At 37.8% G+C, this 19,454-nt stretch overlaps 1 protein-coding gene across 3 annotated transcripts in view; it reads right to left on the reverse strand.

The window, feature by feature from the left end:
* Positions 1-13,159, reverse strand: part of BOLL (boule homolog, RNA binding protein) — a 43,547-nt gene extending 30,388 nt beyond the window's left edge. For 2 of the 3 annotated variants that reach the window (XM_042949617.1, XM_042949615.1), the window contains exons 1-5: positions 13,071-13,159; positions 9,048-9,191; positions 6,444-6,535; positions 4,531-4,585; positions 2,496-2,571 (exon numbers count right to left, since the gene is read on the reverse strand). In XM_042949617.1, coding sequence (XP_042805551.1) covers positions 2,496-2,571; positions 4,531-4,585; positions 6,444-6,535; positions 9,048-9,191; positions 13,071-13,091 — 388 coding nt within the window. In that variant the 5' untranslated portion in view covers positions 13,092-13,159. Of the gene's footprint in view, positions 1-2,495; positions 2,572-4,530; positions 4,586-6,443; positions 6,536-9,047; positions 9,192-12,062; positions 12,151-13,070 lie in introns of those variants that run through there. The other variant, XM_042949616.1, reaches the window with a different exon arrangement.
* Between the last annotated feature and the right edge of the window lie 6,295 nt (positions 13,160-19,454).

A 19,454-nucleotide genomic window follows, 5' to 3' on the forward strand; every position in this document is an offset into this window, starting at 1 on the left:
ATTCATTGACACTGTAACTCTCATTCTCTAGCTTCCCTTTGCTGTAACTGCTGCTGTTGCAAACATGACCATAAATCTTCCATGTGGCTAGTTCTGGGTCCCCACCTCTTTTCTCAGATCAAGTTATTACACTCCTCCCCCCAAATTAAAAAATATGTATGTTTTTGTCAGGAGAACACTTGGAAAATTTATATAAGCCAAGTTAGATTAAGTACTTGACCAGCAAATTTATGTAAATTACTGGAACTGGCAATCCTTCTTCCAGTATATCAGTGATTCTCAAAACTTAACATACATTAGAATCACCTAGATAGCTTATTATCCAGGGCCACATTTGCAGAGATTTAGATTCAGTAAGTCTGGGATAGGGCCTGAAGATTTGCATTTTGACAGATTCCAAGTGAACTGTTACTGGCTGCAAACCACACTGTGAGTAGCACTGGCCTACCATTTTAAGCAGCACTACTGCTTCTCAGCCTTTATATTTTCACTGTATTTCATCTAGAGTTGTTACTGCTTACTTTAGTGATTCTTAATCCCATCCTTTTGAGAATTTGATGAAAGTCATGGAGTCTTTTCTCAGAGATATATACTGAAACAAAATTTTGCACACAATTCATGAAGTTCATGGATTTCCCTCCAAAGATAATCAAGGAACCACAGGTTTATCTGCTAAATGAATGAATGAATGAATGAATGAATGAATGAATGAATGAATTTTAAGTCAGTACAGTTACAGGGCATTGAACTTGGCTGGTGATACAGCCAAAAAGAAAAAAGAAAAAAATTGGACATACCGTATTGAAGTTAGGCTCTGGTGGGAAAGATAGTTATTAGGTAACTACACAATTAATCAATTAAGACAATTTTGATAAATACATTAAGACGTAGTGTAGTCTATTATACTAGGTAGTATGAATGTTCCAATTGTATTTAATTTGTGAGGAAATGATGTTTGGGCTGAGCTTTAAAGAATGAATGGGATTTTAATGGAATGGCAAAGAGCATTCTAGGTAAATAGTGTATATTAGGAGTACAGTATGTTCTGGAACTGAGATGAGGCTAGATGGCTAAAGCATGGGAAGAAAAATAAAGGACAGTTCAAAAATAAGCAGAAAATAACTTAAGATGCGCACTTTTGAAAGATTACTCCGGCTTCCTTGTGTATGATAGGTTGGAAGGTACCAAGACTGGATTCAGAAAGACCAGTTAGGAGGCTTTTCCAGTGATCAAGGCAAGGAAAGTGGGTAGCTCAGACTAGAATGTTGGTAATGGAGATGGGAAAAAAAGCAACAGATCTGAGAAAAAATTGAGATAAGAATCCCCTGTATCTTGAGAATCTACTTTTATACTTAATATTTATTTGCAGAAAAGTATAATGAGCTTTGGAGTCAACCTGTCCTGGATTTGAAGGCTAATGCCACTATTTGGTTATATAGTTATTTAACCCTATACTTTTCAAATTCACCACCTGATTGAAAGCATTCAGCATAGTGATTCATGGTTTTTTTTGTTTTTTTTTGTTTTTTTGTTTTTTTTTTAGCAACTTGTGGGTCATAATATGAACATTACTACTTATACCTACTGCTGGTGATAAAAAATGGTTACTACGTGTCAACAGCTTAATTCTTAGAACAAGAAAGAAGTATTAATCTACTGAGGACACTTCAGTTATCTTCTAAATTAACAAATAACTAAGTCAAAATTAAACTTGATTAACTTCTAAATTAAAATAGACCACCCAAATGAGTACAACTATTAATTTGTTAACAGATGTACAATAAACACCTAATGTTTTACGCATCCCAGTGGACACTAGGACACAGCTAAGGAAGAATAAGAAAATTCAGTTGTGAATTTTCTAGCCAAAGACTGTTATAGAGTTTAATAAATATTTAGGTAAAAAGCAAACTGTAAAGATGCCTAATAAAATAAGTAGGAAGATTGAGAAAAAAAGAAGAGTAGAGTTGAAAACCTTGCAGAAATTTGAGAAAGGCACATAATTTAGCCAATTATTAAAGCTTTAGGAATTGTTCTCTCTGATAATTATGACACATCTAGTTGGGTTATAGTACCTACCATGCAACTAGAGTTTCTGATATTGGTTCTTTATTTTTATTTTCAGTATTTTAAATTTAAATTTCTAATTTTAAATTACTTTTCTAATTATAAAAATTTCCAATTCATAATGCCAAATTACTTCTAATTACCTTTGTAATTTTAAATTATATTTTTATTTTAGAAGAGTTTTCCTTTAAAGATGTAATTATATGTAATATATGTAAGCACCATTATTTATGTAAAATTTTCCCTACCCCCTGAAAATCTAACATACATTAATTTGTAAGAAATATTCATTTGATCACCAACTTTGCTGAAATAACTTTATTAAATTAAAGAAGTCTGACCTTCTAATTAAATTCTAGAAAAAGTCTAATATTTCAAAAAAGAACCATGTAAAAATACTGTAAAATGCATTAGTTCTCAATACATACGGGGAATTCCTACTTGTTGTTTTCTTATTGCTGGACCAATGTTCAATTTCTTATCTTTATAATTAAGTTTTTCAGCCTAGAATAAAAAAAAAAAATTTATTATTTTGGCACTACTGTTTTATAAAACCAATAGTGAAAAACTAGTGAGAAACATTTTTAAAATTCAGACTATAATAGTTTTGAAAGCAGCAAGGAATACTGGAAAGGACAAAGTCTTTGAATATTAAAGATATGGGTTTGAATCTTGGTTCCAATGCTTTGACCCTAGTTCTTTAATGGGAATACAGTCAAGCCTCTACTCATAGATCCCGTATTTGGGAATTCACCTATTCATTAAAATTATTTGTAACCCCCAAATCAATACTTGTAGCAATTTAGTGATTACTAGTGGACATGAGCAGAGAGGTGAAAATTTTTAATTGCCTGACATATATGGTCCCAGCTAAGGTCAAACAAGGGAATACTCTGTCCATTCTTGTTTCAGCTCTTACGGTGAAAACAAGAGTCCGTTTCATGTTCTGTTTAGTGCCATGTTTTTTGCATTTTTGTGTTTTATGTTAGTGATTTTGCTATCTTTTTTATTTTGCTATTTAAAATAGCCCTCAAGTGTAGTGCTGAGGTACTGGCTAGTATTCCCAAGCACAAGAATAATGTCATTTGCCTTATGGAGAAAATATGTGTTACATGAATTTAATTCAGGCATGTGTTACATAATGCTGTTGAACAGGAGTTCCATGTTAATGAATCAACAATATATATTTAACATGAAGTCTTTAAACAGAAACACACATAAAACAAAGTTATGTATTAATTGGTTAATGCAAATAACGTAGGGGCATCTGGGTGACTCAGTTGGTGAGGTGTCCAACTTCAGCTCGGGTCAGATCTCACAAGTTCGTGAGTTTAAGCCCCGCACTGACAGCTCAGAGCCTCCTTTAGATTCACTGTCTCCCTCTCTTTCTGCCCTTCCCCTGCTTGTGCTCTCTCAGAAATAAATAAACATTAAAAAAAAACAAAGAAGAAAATAATGTAACCAGAAACTTGTGGGAACCTAGTCTTGTATTTCTTCTAGGAACAGCAGTCCAATATTTGCCAATTCAGTGTTCATGGTGACTTTAAAGAACATAACTAGTATGAATAGTGGGGATCAGCTGCATGTGATTTAATATATAATTCAAACTATTTTTTTCCTTAAAAAATTAACTAACATTTACCAAATTTAGTTATTACACTGAACTGCAGGCTATAGACTTTTTCTATGAATGTTCTTAGTTTATATAATGTTTTTCACAAGAGGGAAGTAATCTCAGATAATCTCACTCTAGTGTTGTAGTGTTTGTAGGAATTCAAAGTGCTATCAACTAACACTTGAGAAAAGATATATCCCCAAGTTCTTAGTTTAAGCAAATAAAGTAAAAAATTATATTACAGCTTGACAAACAAACGCATGCAATGATTTAGAATTTGTTTTCCTATTGATAAAAATCTATGCTTAATCTTTTTTAAAAAGATTTTTAAAAATATGTTTTTAAAAGTAATCTCTACACCCAACCTGGGGCTCAGACCTATAGACCTGAGATCAAGAAATACATGCTCCACTGACTCAGCCAGCCAGGCACACCTGTTTAATCTTAAAAAAAAGCCAACAACTTTTTTTTTTTAAATTTTAGAGAGAGAGAGAGAGAGAGAGAGAGAGCAAGAGTGTGTGAGCAGGGTAGTGGCCAGAAGGAGAGAGAGAGAATGGCGAGCAGGCTTCACGCTCAGTGTGGAGCCTCACGCAGGGCTTGATCCCATGACCCTGGGATTATGACCTGAGCCAAAATCGAGAGTTGACCACTCAACTGACGGAGCCACCTAGGCGCCCTTAATCTTTTTTTAATTCAATTTTTTTGGAGACCAATGTCAATCTTAAGATGCAAATAAGTTAACATTTTTTTTCTAGCAATTGATCATTGTACTGGAATGCTAATACTAAAACAAATATCCTAAAGGATTAGTTTCAAAAAAGGAAGTTGAATACACTAAGAGATCTTACCTCTTGTAAAATTTTTTGTGCATCTTCTTGTGTTTCAAAAGTGATGAAACCATACCTAAAAAAATGCATTAATTATTTTCTTTAGAACATTAGAGTTATACTAAGATTAATTTTTTTTCTTTTAAGCATGGGCCACTGTAGTAGTGAGCAGTTTTCTAAGGTGCCCAGCATGCAAAATTTAAGAGAATCATTCACAGCTTAACACTGTCACCTCCTCTTAGAGTCAGGACACTAAAAAAAAAAAAAAAACAACAAACCAGGATCTTCAAACAGTTTCATATCTGACTTGTATATAAATCAGGAAAGCATTTAAGATTCAAGTTCTGGCTTACAAATTAGGATGCAATAAATTTTGGTACAGAGACATAATCACCTTTTAAAATAATAGAAGTTTGGCTTAAATAGGAATCAGAGTAGGGAAAAAATTTCAACACAAAATTTTTTTAAATTGGTAAATGTTTATTTATATGGACGTATTATTATTAGCACATCTAAACTGACAATGCAATTACTAGTATTTCCCAAAGACAAATAAAAAATATGTACATCCCAGACTTTCTACCTGCTGTTTGCATGCATAATTGTTACCTCCAGAGTACAATTCATATAATATTCAAGATACAAATATATTTTGAATGCAATGTCCAAAAAGCCAAAACAGATAGACAAAAAGATATGAAAGAGATAAAACAGTATATCCCCCTGCCAAGCATAATTTCTACTTAGGTAACTTAAGGAAACTAGAGTAGTGTTAAATATCTTGACTATTTTCTTCAATTCATAGTTACTGTATTATATAAAAAGTTTCTTCCTCTAACAAAGAATTTCTCTTTTTCTATTTGCCCAAACATTAAATAAGGATTAAGGAAATACTTTTACACTAAATTTTTGATAGAACACATACACCACCCAGTGGAAAAGGCATAAAATACAGTTTACATATCTATGTTTTTAGTGGTAAAAAGTGGATATTACCAAAATATTGCAAATTCTATTAACCAAATACAAGAGCTACAATCTCACTTCTTCCTAATACTATTTGTCAGTCTGAGAAGTATCTCATTTGTTTAAAAATAACATCTCTCCAGGAACCCATCTCTTCCAAAGTGCTCACTTGACATTCTTACAAGTTGCTTCCCTCTAGTAGAATTTTCTATCTACCTTGTTAGTCCTTTCTCTTATGTATGTCCTGCCTCTCTTTCAAGAAAATGGACATAATCCTTCACTGATCTCCACTGTCTTACCCATTTTTTTCCCATGGATATTTTATTTTATTTTTTAAAATTTTATTTTTTATTTTTTAAAATTTACAACCAAGTTCTGTCTTACCCATTTTAACTTTGCTATCAAACTTAAGTAAGTACACTATGTAAACTACCTCTTCTCTGAGATTTGGCTTTTGTATAAACCAGTCCACTGCAATGGCTCTAAGGTCGTTAGCCATTTCTAGACAAATCCTCCTGATTTCTTCTCAGTTTTTATTCTCTTTGATTTGGCAATTAAAAATCATTCTCTTTAGAGTTATATTTCTCAGGTTAGTTCCTTATCTCTGTGTCTAAAGCAGGCACACAATTCCAAGAGCATCTGATTCCTTTAGCTTCTGGTTCCTTAGCTACTGGACGTTAGTTACCCAACATTAAATGCTTGCTACATAACATTGAATAGTTCCTCAGCCAATGCAAGAATAGCTTCCTAACAAATTAAGGAATATTATAGTGTCCTCCCCCATGCCAAAATACACACACACATACACATACACACACACACACAATGCAGATTAAAGGCAAGAAGAAAGAAGAGAGCATGAAATTCTCTTTTTAAAAAATGGAATCAAAATAAGTTAGCATACCAAATCTAGTAAGCCAATAAAAATACAATTGTTAATTCTATGTACTATCTATAGCAATACTAACCCTTTGGACACTCCAGCTCTGTCATTTACAATCTTCACTTCTTTTACAGACCCATACTGGGAAAAAAATTTTCTTAAATCATTTTCATTTGTCTAATGGCATAAAAGGAAAACACAAAAAATTGCTTTTAATAGCTTTTAATGGCTTTTAAAATATCCTCTAATTGCTAAAAAATGAAACAAGTCTTATGCTTGTTTTGGAGACAGAAAAGATTGTAAACAAATAGTAATATAAACGTAAGAATGCCTCTCGGCATAAAAACAGTATATAAAACCACTAAATTATTAAAACCAATGTAAATACATTGCTTTATGCAGTAACTATGATGTTAAACTATTATAATCAATGAAAAAAATTTAAGCTGAATTGCTTTAAAAACAAAAAGAAAGTTCACTCATATTTAAAGGAATTCTTGTTGGCCAGTTAAAAAAATAGCTTGAATTAGGCACGGCTATAACTATAGTAAGGGCATATTACTATTGGTTTTTGTGGCTCAGAGAGGCCCATGGTCATGGCAGTGGAACTAAGTTGTTGGTGTATACCAGTCCCTCTATTTTAATCAGCAGTCTCCAGGAACAGTAAGGTCTTAGGAAAGGAATACATTTCTAAAAGTACTTGAACTCAATTTGTGATATCAATGAAGTAGCTACAAGATTTAGAGTTTTTAGATAGTTTATCTGTACTCAACATACATTTCATCTAAATAATGACATCATAATATTCAAAATAAAAATTTGAATCATCATTGGACTATAATACACAAGATATCTACAAGGATGGTTTTAACTGCAGTAGTCTCATAATACACTCATTTTATCTTTTCCTACAATATTCACACTAAATTCACTGTAATTTCATTTTCTGGTTCAGGTATAACTACCCCATGGAAACTTTAAATATCTTTAGAAAAGAATTTCTTTATATACACAGAAAAAGGCATGCCCAACAGCAGTGCTATGCCTCTTATATACATTATCAGGTTTTAGTTGGTAGCCTACAGCCTGGTAAATTGGATGATGACAAATACTGAGATAATCTTAAGAATAACTAAATTCCTCTTATTTCAATAAACTCAAATGGAACCAATGCCAGAAGAATTTCTGTTAGAGATTTGAAAACAATTCAAACTATTCTCTGATAGAAGAATCACTAGTTCAATTTTGCAGCTCTACTTCCTAGTTGAAAAATAAGGAGACAAAGTCAAGATGATTAAGTATCAAGAGGGATGGGCTATAAGCTTCCAAAAAGAAGAGTTTTAAAAAGTTTGACACTGTTTGCTACTACAGAAACCCATCCAGGAACCCATCTCTGGATGGTTCATTTCCTCGTTGTCATTTGTCTATGGTTTTGGAAACGGTATAAGTATCAGGGAGGGAACCCTAGCCGTTACCTTAAAGGTACAACTGTGTTCTAACAATGGCCTCTTAAGTTCATAATGTAGCTGATAAAATTCAATAACCTAGAATAGCCTAACCATATGAATATTTCCATTTATTGATAATTTATTTAAAAATATACTGTTTATGATATAAATTAATTCTGAACAAAAATACTCAACTCGAATATTTATGGTCAGCCATTAATATTTTTCATAGAAACAGAAAATCTTTTTAAAATTAGCATTTCATTAAAAATCATTTTTATTCATGTTTAGTGAACCAATGACATACTTGCTTAAAAATCATTATTTTGACAAATACACAAATACAGTATGTGTATCATTTCTCTTGAGAAGAAAAAAAGTATTTTCATCCAAATTGCAAAAGATTGATTATAGGGAAATAGTAATAAATGTCAAATTTATTTGACACATCTTTGGCACAAAGATTTTTTTTAATTAAGAAAGACAACTATCCCTGTAATTTTCAATATATAATATGGAAACTTGGAAATCTTTCTACATATCCACTTAGAAGTAAGGATATTCCACTTAAAATAGCATGCAGACCTTTCCTATAGGTGTTTACTACTACCTCCCAAATGGGGGTGCTAAAACATCTCACAAACTAAGCTTCTTTGAAAGAGTGGAATGACTGATTACATTATTAAAGTGTATTAATGTTAAGATGTTTTATTCTGACATTTTTTTTTGTGATCAGATTCTAAATTAGATGGCGGAAAGCAATTTTGATGGAAGTTTGGGAGGTTATTCAATAGGAACTTGAGAGTAAAGTTGGGATAAAGAAACAAATTCATAGGACTAAATTTTGTGTTTTTTAAAAAATTGCGTTTTCTTTTGAAATTATTACCATGCATTATTTTTTTTGGAGTATGACATAATAAAGTATAATTAGTGTGGTATGGTGAAATAAGGAATATGGAACTATGAGTCAAAATAGTGGGATTCTAGTCTTCACTCTGTCACGAAGAAGCTAGGAGCCTACAGATATATCAGTGAGCCTCAATTTCCCTGTATGGGAAATTACACATATTCTTTTTAACCAACACTGGTATTGAAAAGATTCTTTATAGTAAGACAATGTGAAACCTACTAATCATTATGGAAATAGCAATTGTTATTTTTGCAGTTGTACAAAAATTTTCTGAGAAATAAAATAACTTCTAACGCAAAAAATACACTATGTTACATGCATAAATAGGTACCTTAAAGTCAATTCCTCCTACAAAGATGCGATTAGGGATCACTGTTCCATATCTTGGGGCACTTGTTGGGTTATTCAAAGGCACAGGTGATACAGGATTAGGGGATGGAGATAATGAATCTGTTTGCGTCTGATTTGATGTTTGCTGTAAAATAAAATTCTTTTAAACTTTTAGCATTGGGTAGAAGTTTGATGCAGGCTGAAAACAATATCTTTCAAAAAGATGAGTCATTTAGACAAAATGTAATATTTTAGACTTTAATTTTAGTCTATTATTATGAAGATTATAATTAGAACTAATACTTTTTTTGGAGCAATAAAAATATGGGAAATGTAGAATCTACTCCACTACAGAGAAAATCTTAATTACTTAAAATGTTTCTGTGAATTATTATTAAATATACAATTTAAATATTGTAAATATTGAGGAATATTAAACTCAAAAAACAGAAAGAGAAAAGCAGCCCTGACAGCTGGGAACTGGCTTTGTTCTGGTGTTGTTAGGAGTTGGCCTCGAACTCACAGCTAGGCTATGGTTGTTCTCTTGTTAACAGGCATTAGGCAAAGTTACTCTGTGATTGTGACGGATCACAACAAAAACAAGACCATTCCATAACCATGTCTGAACGCTGACAAAAACAAAAGCATTGTCCAAACCATAAGAATGACCAAACAGCCCTCTATTCTGGCTGATATGTATAACTGCTCCATCTTTATCAATCACAGCTTTGGCTTCAATCTATTTTTCTTGCCTTCTAGATAAGAATTAGCAGAATTACTCCCACTTTCTGACAACATGCATCTCACAGTAAAGCCATTCTTCCTTAAACCCTATCTAAAAAGAGCTTAACACAAGTTTAAATCCCATAGTAAGTTCTTTTCTAGCACCCTCTTACCAAAAGGCTCCATGGTGCATGCTCTTCCTTGTGGCAACAATTCAATACACCCAACTTTAGTGAACTACAGTATGTTCCTGGTAGTCTTTGGCTAAAGGGCAGTGACAAGTTGATAAATTCTGACATTCAAGTTCACTGTTTTTTAACTCTAAAGTCAAAGTTTTAAATGCACTTGTCAATTTGAAGATTGAACTGATTTTGTAAAGAAAAGAGAAATTTACATACCTATATCTCATAGGCATAAATTTTTATACCAAAGATTGAACTCAGTACATACATGTTCATAATTCCAAGTTGGGGGCCTAATTTAGATTCTAATAAACATATATTAACATATATGCCTTTGCACAATGGCAAGATGGTAAGCTCTTAACCTACATCTGAAAAAAACAAGACTTGAGAATAGAATTTTGATAGCAGTTTTTAAAAAAAAATTTTTTTTTTTTACGTTTATTTATTTTTGAGACAGAGAGAGAGCATGAACGGGGGAGGGTCAGAGAGCGAGGGAGACACAGAATTTGAAATAGGCTCCAGGCTCTAAGCTGTCAGCACAGAGCCCGATGCGGGGCTCGAACTCACAGACTGTGAGATCATGACCTGACCCGAAGTCGGTCGCCCAACTGACTGAGCCACCCAGGCGCCCCGAGGATAGAATTTTGAAGAGAAACCAATTTAAAGCACTTGCTTATTATTTTCCTTTTGGGAACATTAAACAGGCTTCTCAGACAGTCTAACGTACTAAATGAGTATGCTTCAAAAATCTTGGTTTCAGAATTTCAATTCTCTGAGAAACAAATACATGAAAATGAATTTCCAACATAGATAATGAGTTGTTCTTTTTCTTTTTTTTTTTTTTTTTTGAGTTGTTCTTTTTCATAGTTGCTCTCCTGTCTCACTTAATTGGCCAATAAAACCATGATCCCTAAGTCAATCCTTCAAGATATACAGAGAAATGACTAGGCCAGTAGTGACTACAGGGCTACAGGCTGGATCTCATTGGGTTCTATTCTGCATCTAGTGTTAAGGGGGAACAACACAAATTCCTAAAAAGGGAGTTCATAAAAACACCTATTAACCCACAGAAAAATCATCACATTTAATAACTACTATGTTGTAGTTTCCAATCAAAGAAATTGGGGAACCAATCTTAAAAGCATTCTCTCTGGGCATTTGGAGGTTATTTGTAACTTCAGTCACTTTACTTCTAGGATGTAGTGCAGAGAATGATGATTTTGGGGTGCTTAGTTTTATTTTTCAACTGTGGATTTGCATTGCTAGAGATAATAGCATAGCTCTAGTAGATACAATCTTGTCTGTTTACAGATTGTAAAATTTTAAAAATCAGTCTTCATGAAATTTTCTTCTGAAAAACAAGTTCGACAGATGAATTCATTTGTTCTCCAATTTGTTTAAATAAAAGTCAATTCCATTATTTTTCACAGAGAAAGGACATGAACAAAAGTGAACAGGTGCTTTATTTCCAATCTTGAGAAACTAGTTAGATGATACCGAGAAAGGAAAAACATCAACTTTTTATATCCTGTTCATTTCATTCTCATTTCTAAGGCTCCTGCTGTACTGTGGGTTCCTACTGCCTTATTTTTCTTCTTACCACTTATCACTTTCCAACATACTATATAGTTTACATATGTTTATTGCTTACCACTTTCCAATGTAGTGCAGTGTTCATATGGGAAGGGATTTTGCCTATTTTGTTCACTGATCATTTAAAGTGGGGATGGTACATAGCAGGTGTTCAATAAATAATTTGTTGAACAAACGAATGAATCACTTCTCCCTGCTCATGATATCCCAACCATTAGGCAGAGGGTTTAAGAATACAATATGAAAAGAACCTAGAAAATATCTTAATGTTAGTAGTGACAAGGCTTAAGCAGAAATATCTCAATTCCTCAGAGAAGGTTGGCGATGCACTGAGCTAATAAAGCCTCAGATTCCACCGGCAATAATTTTGCAAATGTATGAAAAGCACTTAGGCAGGTGTTGTTAGATTAGAAGTAAGGGTTCTTAGTTTAGCAAAACTTCCTGCACTAAAGAGTTTATTAAAAATTTCCTTCAAAGTAATGTGCCCTCACTGCCTCCATCCCTTGAGAATTAACCTCGAAATCTATCATCCACTTTGCCAGCGAAGACAACGGGAAGAGGGCAGGCTAACCGTCGCAGTCAAGGCCTCGAAGCTCCTTCCCCTCCGAGGCCAGCAAGCTGAGGCGCTGGAGGATATGGCCGCTGCGACAATTTCCTCGGGTTCTCTCGGGTCATCGTGAACTTGGGCACTGACACGAGGATCCACCCCCTCCCCACCAAAGTGCGGGAGGGAAAAGAAGGCTAGCCAGCGAGAAATTTTGACCCGCAAACCCGCCAGCAGCAGTGGCTGGAACCCTCAACGGCACCGACCCGACGGTGGCCTCGAGCGTCGGCAACAACTCGGCACTCACGTGGCGCGCGCTGATTGGCTGCCAGCGGGGTGGGGGCGGGGCACAGTGGCACCTCGCCTCAGCGCCTCGGCTCCTCAGGCCTGCTTCGTCTCCCGCCCCTCCCCCACCCGGCCCTCAGCATCTCGGGCGCACACCCGGTATTAAAGTGTCCGGGTCCGTCCAGGGCCAAGGTGCCCCACCCCTCCCTCCAGGTCTCTCCGGCCTGGCCTTCCGGTCCCCACTGACTAGCCAGGGAGAGGCGGTGTCAGCCGCCCTGGCAATCCCTTGCGGTGGGCGTCTGGGCGGAGTCCGGCCCGAGCAGGCGTCAAAGACGGGGCCGAGCCCAGTTTCGGCGGGAAAGCTATTTTTCTAGCCCAGCCCCGCCTGTTGTACAGGACCCGGCCACCCGCCGCCTCCTGAAACCTTCCGGCCATTTCCGAGGTCCCCCAGCCAGCCTACACCCGGTCCTGGCCCGGTGGTCCCACCTTCCCGACCCCACCACCCGACCCGATGGGGCCTGCAGGGAGGCCGCTCTTCGCGGTGGTCGATGGGGCATCCTGTCCACGTTTCTTCCCGAAAAAATAGAGGGCGTTTGGGCCCTAGACTTCACAATTCCAGCCCCTCAGGAACGGAGTCCACGTTGCTCCTTCCCCTTGCTATCCCGGGGCCGGAGGCCCTGACTGCCGTACTCACCGCCCCGGACTCGGTCTCCATCTTCCTCTACGCTCTTCAGAACCCAGGGGAAAGGATCAGAAACCTGAAGTTTGAAAGCACCTTCACACCAAGGAAGCAACACCACGTTTCCCCGACGGACACTCCCCCTGGCGGCGACGGCGGCAGTGGCAGCTGCAGGGGCGCAGGCTCGGACCCGGGACCTGAACCTGCCACCCGGTAGGGGGGGGTGGGGAGGAGCAGGCGACGTCGCCTCGGGCGGCGGGGCGGGCGGGCGCAGCAAGCCGGGAGCGGCGCGGGCGGGCGGTTTCGGCTGTGGCCCGTGGTCGCGGAGCTGGGCCGTCTGGGGAGGGAAGAGCGTGCAGCAAGTCGGGGCGGACGTGTGGTGTGCAGACGAGGGCTCGGCTCTGGGGCCACTCTCGCCTGCTTTCGGACGGCTGGGGAGGAGAGAGCGAACGGTTATGCAAAGCACCATGCACCGCACACTTTCCTCTCTTCTCCCCTTTGGAGGAAAGTCGGCGTCTGGGACTGGTGGGTTTCGAGAGGTTGACGTGACCTCAGGCTTTACTAAGCAGCAAGAGGCCGGTTGAGGGGTGACTTCGGAAGGCTGGTGCAGGGCCAGGAGGACGGTTTCCAGAGTCAAACTCTGACCCCCCGGGCCTGACGCGCCAAACTCGGGGACTCCCGAGAAGCCTGGGACTCCGCGCTGCACCTGTTGTCGCCGTCACTCATCCCCGCTAGCGGGCGGGCGGGGCGGCGCGGGCGCTTGGCCGGGACCCGCCGCGCAGCCCAGTCTGGGCCTCGGCGCCCGTCACAGGCTGGCGCCCGGAGCAGCTCCCGCGGGCCCCTCGCGGCTGAGCACCGCCCGGCCGGCCGCAGCAACAGCCTTGGGAGCCGGTCTGCGACGAGGCCACCCGCTCGCCAGAGGGGGTGAGCACTGTGCGGCTTGACTGGAGCGGCTCCGGCGGCCTTGGGATACATAGCCTTTGAAAGAGTACTTTGTAAAAAATATCTGTGAAAGGTAGCTGAGAGTTCTGTATATCGCCGCTATAATGCATAATGTAATATTATACACACACATATATGGTATATAAATATATAAGCGGTATATAATATATAATCAAGTTGTAAATAATTACAACTAAGTAAACATGTAATAATGCTGATGATTATTGCACCTACCATTTATCAAGAATTCATTTTGTGCCAGTCACAGTGCTTTATAATCAATATCATTTCATTGTTCTCACAGAAACCCTTCAAATAGATACTACTGTATCTATAGATACAGAGCTAAAGCTATAAGAGATTTAACTATAAGAGCTAAAGAGCTAAAGCTCTTAAGAGCTAAAGCTATAAGAGATTTAACTGGGATCTCTCTGACGATTCATGAGCTTAACATTAAAAAAATGAAAAACCAATTTTAATGTTTTACTTATTTTTGAGACAGAGAGAGACAGAGCGTGAACGGGGGAGGGTCAGAGAGAGGGAGACACAGAATCTGAAACAGGCTCCAGGCTCTGAGCTGTCAGCACAGAGCCCGACGCGGGGCTTGAACTCACGAACCGTGAGATCGTGACCTGAACCGAAGTCGGATGCTCAACCGACTGAGCCACCCAGGCGCCCCTAAAATTTTTTTTTTTAAATATTTATTTATTCTTGAAGGAGAGAGAGAGCGAGCAGAGGAGCGAGACCCAGAATCTGAAGCAGGCTCCACCGCTCTAAGCTGTCAGCACAGAACCCAACTCCGGGCTTCAGCTCATGAGCAGTGAGATCTTGACCTGAGCCAGAGTCCGATGGTCGACTGACTTAGCCACCCAGGTGCCCCATGAGCTTAACCATTTTGACATGTGCTTTTAAAAAGTTAGCAGTAACAACTATTAAAACTGACATTAATAATAACTTCTGTGCTCTCTGTTATAAAAGTTTGTGTTATTTTACTTTAAAGATAAACGTTTAAAAATATGCAGTATGGCTTAATTTGTAATCTGTACAGAGATTAGCTCTTCATATTATTTACCAAAAATAAAATGGGAAGCATAATTTTTTCACTGAATACAGTTATTCAGTCATTAGTTTTGCATGCAATTTAAGCTCATTTTAGGTTTTAGTTTCTGTGGAAACAGAAAAGACAAACCTATTCAAATTAATACTCACATTCTAGAGCAAAATAGTTTTGCTGTTCAATAACGGAACTGATTTTGTTCTTTTTTTTTTTTTTTTCCAATAGTAATGATGGGTGTGAGTAGTTATTACTATCCCCTCTTTTGCCCAAGTCTTTAATTGGCTGAAAACCCTTCCTTTTGAAGACTGTCTTCACCATAAAGGTGGTCACTGTGTAATACACAAATTAATCAACACAATTTAGGGGATATTAACTGTATTTCAAGGCCCCTGTTAGGTACTAGGGGGATATACTGTATTTACAGTAGATAATTATTCTACTTCTCTTTTCATTGTTAAAGCAAAAGGAATTTTTGCTTTTAAAATTTGGATAAATCATGTAAAAGTATACAATTCAACTAGTAGACATTATAGAGTTCCTATTGTGTGTAGGACCTAATATTAGGCTTTATGTTATGGGGGATAGGAGGATGAACAAGATCAAATCCTCATCTTGCGTGTTTTTCAATCTAGAAGGGGAGAAAAGACTAGTTGCTCAAAAATAGTAATGATACCTAAATGTGCTTATAATTAATAAGACATAAGCAGAACAGGATAAGTGACATATGAACTGTGATCAAAGATCTATGGGAGCATAGAGGACCATATAGTGGAGCACAATGTCCAGGGCTGGGTAAAAGCTCCATCAGAACTGACATTCTGGTCTGGGTGGGAAGGTGAAAGGAAAGATACTGAATCCCTGCCATCTATTCAGCATTAGGCTAGGCTAGGCACATTCTTTTTTAATCTTTTTAGTTACCATTCTTGCTCGCTTTCTCTCTCTCTCTTTGGAAATTTAAGCCTTGGAAAGGTAAAAGTGACTCAGGTAGTTACATTGTTAGTAACTGGTAGATACAGTTTTCAAAACTTGGTTGTATTTGACTCCATTTGCCCATGCATAGTGTACTCTGCCATGTTATTTATACCGTGGTAATGACTTAGAATTTTATTCTGGAGACTTTGCAAATAAAGAGCCATTGAAGGTTGTTGAATCAGGAAGTTACAAAATCAGAGCCAAAATTTATATTCTCAGATTAGAGGAACAGTTTTTAAAAGACTGGAAACAGAATTGAGTTAGGTGCATACTACTCTAGTGAAAAATAATGGGGATCTAAACAAAAGTAGCAGCTCTGAGAATAAAATACTGGGAAAGGGTTAAGGAGAAACCAGAGAAGAACTGAAACTTGGACGTGGTGATGATGGGGAGGGATTGGTTAGGATGGTTCAGAAGTCTCAAGTTTCAAATCCTGGAGATGTCATTGACAAAGATAAATATAAAAGTGCAACACATAACAAATTGCAAACCTAATATCCCATTTGCTTATATTTTCGGCCAGCATCCCAACATCTCTCATCTTTTTCTTTCACACAGTCTGTTAAGAGTATAGTTCCTGTTTCAGAGATTTACCCAAAGCTGCCTTCCCTCTTGCTTGCCTTCCATTACTGGCAGTTTTCCCATTACTGCCTCTTGAGTCTTCTAGCCACAGATTCTAACTCCTAATATCTATTTTAGGCAGTCCTTTTCTCAATAACCCTTTGGATGTGTGCTCTAGCTTATAGGCCTAGAAACCATTTGTGGGCCTCCTGTGGACCAGGCTTTACCCTAAGGCAGGGTCTATGGCTATGATGAAGATGTGGTTCTTGCTCTCCAACAGCCTGTGGTCTAGTGCCAGAAGGAGCTAAGTAAATAGAAAGTTCATACATTCAATGTGCTAAGCGTAGCAGTAGAAGAGTTGCCAAGCGCAGAGATAGCCCAGACCAGGAGTGACTTGGTAGAAAAACAACATGAAAAGTCATGTTTAGAAGATGCCTCTACTTCCATTTTATTTCTTTCTAGTTCCCAAGTCTATTAACCTGTTGTTGTGTTTTGGAGGATGATCAGATGCTTTCTTTTTCTCTGTGATGATTGGATATTTGAAATGGGAGAGGTGAGGGATAGGATGTTTATTTATTTATTTATTTTTTATTTTATTTTATTATTATTATTTTTTAGGGTAGAATTTTTAAAAATCTGCCTTAAGGAAGCAAAGAGTCCAGTGCAGATCTTCTTTTCCTTTACAGAGTGTAATACTTACATTTAGAGAGGGTGTTACAGAGCTAGTCTAGACTGAAACAGTAACTGATTTATTGGAAAATTCCTTATAAAATTCTTTTATTTGGTTATGCTGTTTACTTTGAGCAACTATTTAGATTCAAGAGTATACAATATAGAATTGACTGTTCAAGATAAGGTAGGAGCTCAGTAAATAGTTATAAAATAAGAGACTAAATGAATAGGCAACTCTCTCTCCACTTTCCATTTTATCCCCACCCCTTACCATTTTACTCTTACTTCTGAAATAAGAGTGAAAAACAATCACTGTCAGAGAATCTTTTTCTCGATCTACTTACACAAGTATGGTTTAATAATTATGCATGTTTTCAGTTGCTTTTTAGGGGAAGACCTTGTGTTTGGAACATCCCACCTGCAAAATCCTTTGAATATTCACAGATATTTCCTTAAGAGCAAATGATACACCATTTACAAAAATAAGACCTGTGAAGTAAGACTTCAGTGTAAGAATGATTGTCCTAAACTTACTGTCCACTTGTAGATTCAGGCCTTTGCCTTGGCTTGCCCCTTTATTTTACCTTTGCTTGCTCTCACCTTCTGACCACCAACTGCTGTTTTTTTTTAACCTCTTTCCATTGTTGTTTCATCCTTAGATTTTATATTTCTGGGAGGAAAACATTTTCATCAACCCTTTTAGGGTCCCTGGCTGGGTCTGAAAATTAAACTGACAGTGATTAACAGGAGAAAAGCATACAAATTTTACTGAATTTTTACATGTACATGGGGGTCTTCATGAGGGAATGAAGACCTAAGAACTGGCCAGAGTAGGAAGCTTTTGCATCTTTTGGACAAAGAAACAATAAATTTATGAGTAATTGACAAGACAAAAGGGTTTAGGCTAGAGATAGTAAATGGTGAAGAAATAACTAGAAAGATAAGGGTTAGTTTATCAAGGTTAGTCTGAAGTTCCTCTGGTGCCCTGTCTCTGGGCTGATAAGAGTCTGTCTCCAGTAAAAGAATTTATTTCCTGTCTTTAGGCAGAAAAGGGGGAACTTTTTCTATGTTTACTGCTTCTTAATTGCTTTCAACCCCAAATAATTAGTATGTAAAAGAGGCATGTTTTGGGGTGACATATTCTGGTTTCCTTCATATACATGAGGCGTTTTCACAGGTACTATCATGACATCTCTTAATTCATGTTTCTCCTACCCATAGTCATCTTGGCAATACTTCATGTCCCTAATGTCCTCCTATTCATGACGTTTCAAACATCTTTGTGTAAACATTTCTTTAATTGTCACTTGTCCACTCCTCCAGCAACTATGTTTTTGAGTAGTGAGCAATTGTTGCCTTGGTGCACTCTTATCTTTTGAATCTAAGAAAGGCCACCATGTACTGTTGCATTGGTTACTCAGTACATAAGGGTATCTGGCCAAAGGACTAGCAGGCTAAGATCCAGCTCTTGCTGCTCCACTCACAGAACCATGTAGCCACAGGCCCCTCCATTCAATGGGAGTGCCTTTTTCCAATTCATAAAAAGATGCTGAATGTACCGGTGGCAGTCCTACCTAATTATAGCTCCTGCACCATAAGATGGTATCAAGAAACACTGGTTTATGTTCATCGTGTTTTACTATCATATTCTTAGACATCGGTGACTCCTTGGCATTTGGGAAAACTGGAGTAGCCAGGCACCCCAAGCCTATTATTTTTAATCTGTATTTGCTCTTACATTATATATCCGGATCTCTTTAAGGTTGGGTCTTCCCGAAGCACTGAAACATTTTAGAAGCAACTAAAATTCAAAGCTATTATTTAAACATCTGGAGTAGGAAGAGAAGTGGAGTAGCCAGGAAGGAAACCATCTTGGTAAATGCTGCAAGTGGGTTCCTCAGGAAACAGACTGAGATTTGCATGCAGTGGTTTTGGGGAATCTTGAGTTTGGGAACAATACCTGAGAAGAAGGAGGGAAGCAGGGCTGGGCAGAAAAAGTTGAATTGTGATTTTTGCAACAGAGTCCCAGCAATCCTAGGATGACCTTCAGAGTTGTTCCTAGAGACCAGGGTTCCCCTCCCCACTGCATCCCATATCCCCAGGTACCCATCCATAGACATTGGATGCAGGCTGGTCTCAGAGAGAAGTCAGGACTTTAGACAAGATTCTCTTTGGCTGAGGGCAGTTTCTGGAGA

This window comes from Panthera leo, chromosome C1 (assembly GCF_018350215.1).
Source record: "Panthera leo isolate Ple1 chromosome C1, P.leo_Ple1_pat1.1, whole genome shotgun sequence".
Taxonomy (NCBI): domain Eukaryota; kingdom Metazoa; phylum Chordata; class Mammalia; order Carnivora; family Felidae; genus Panthera; species Panthera leo.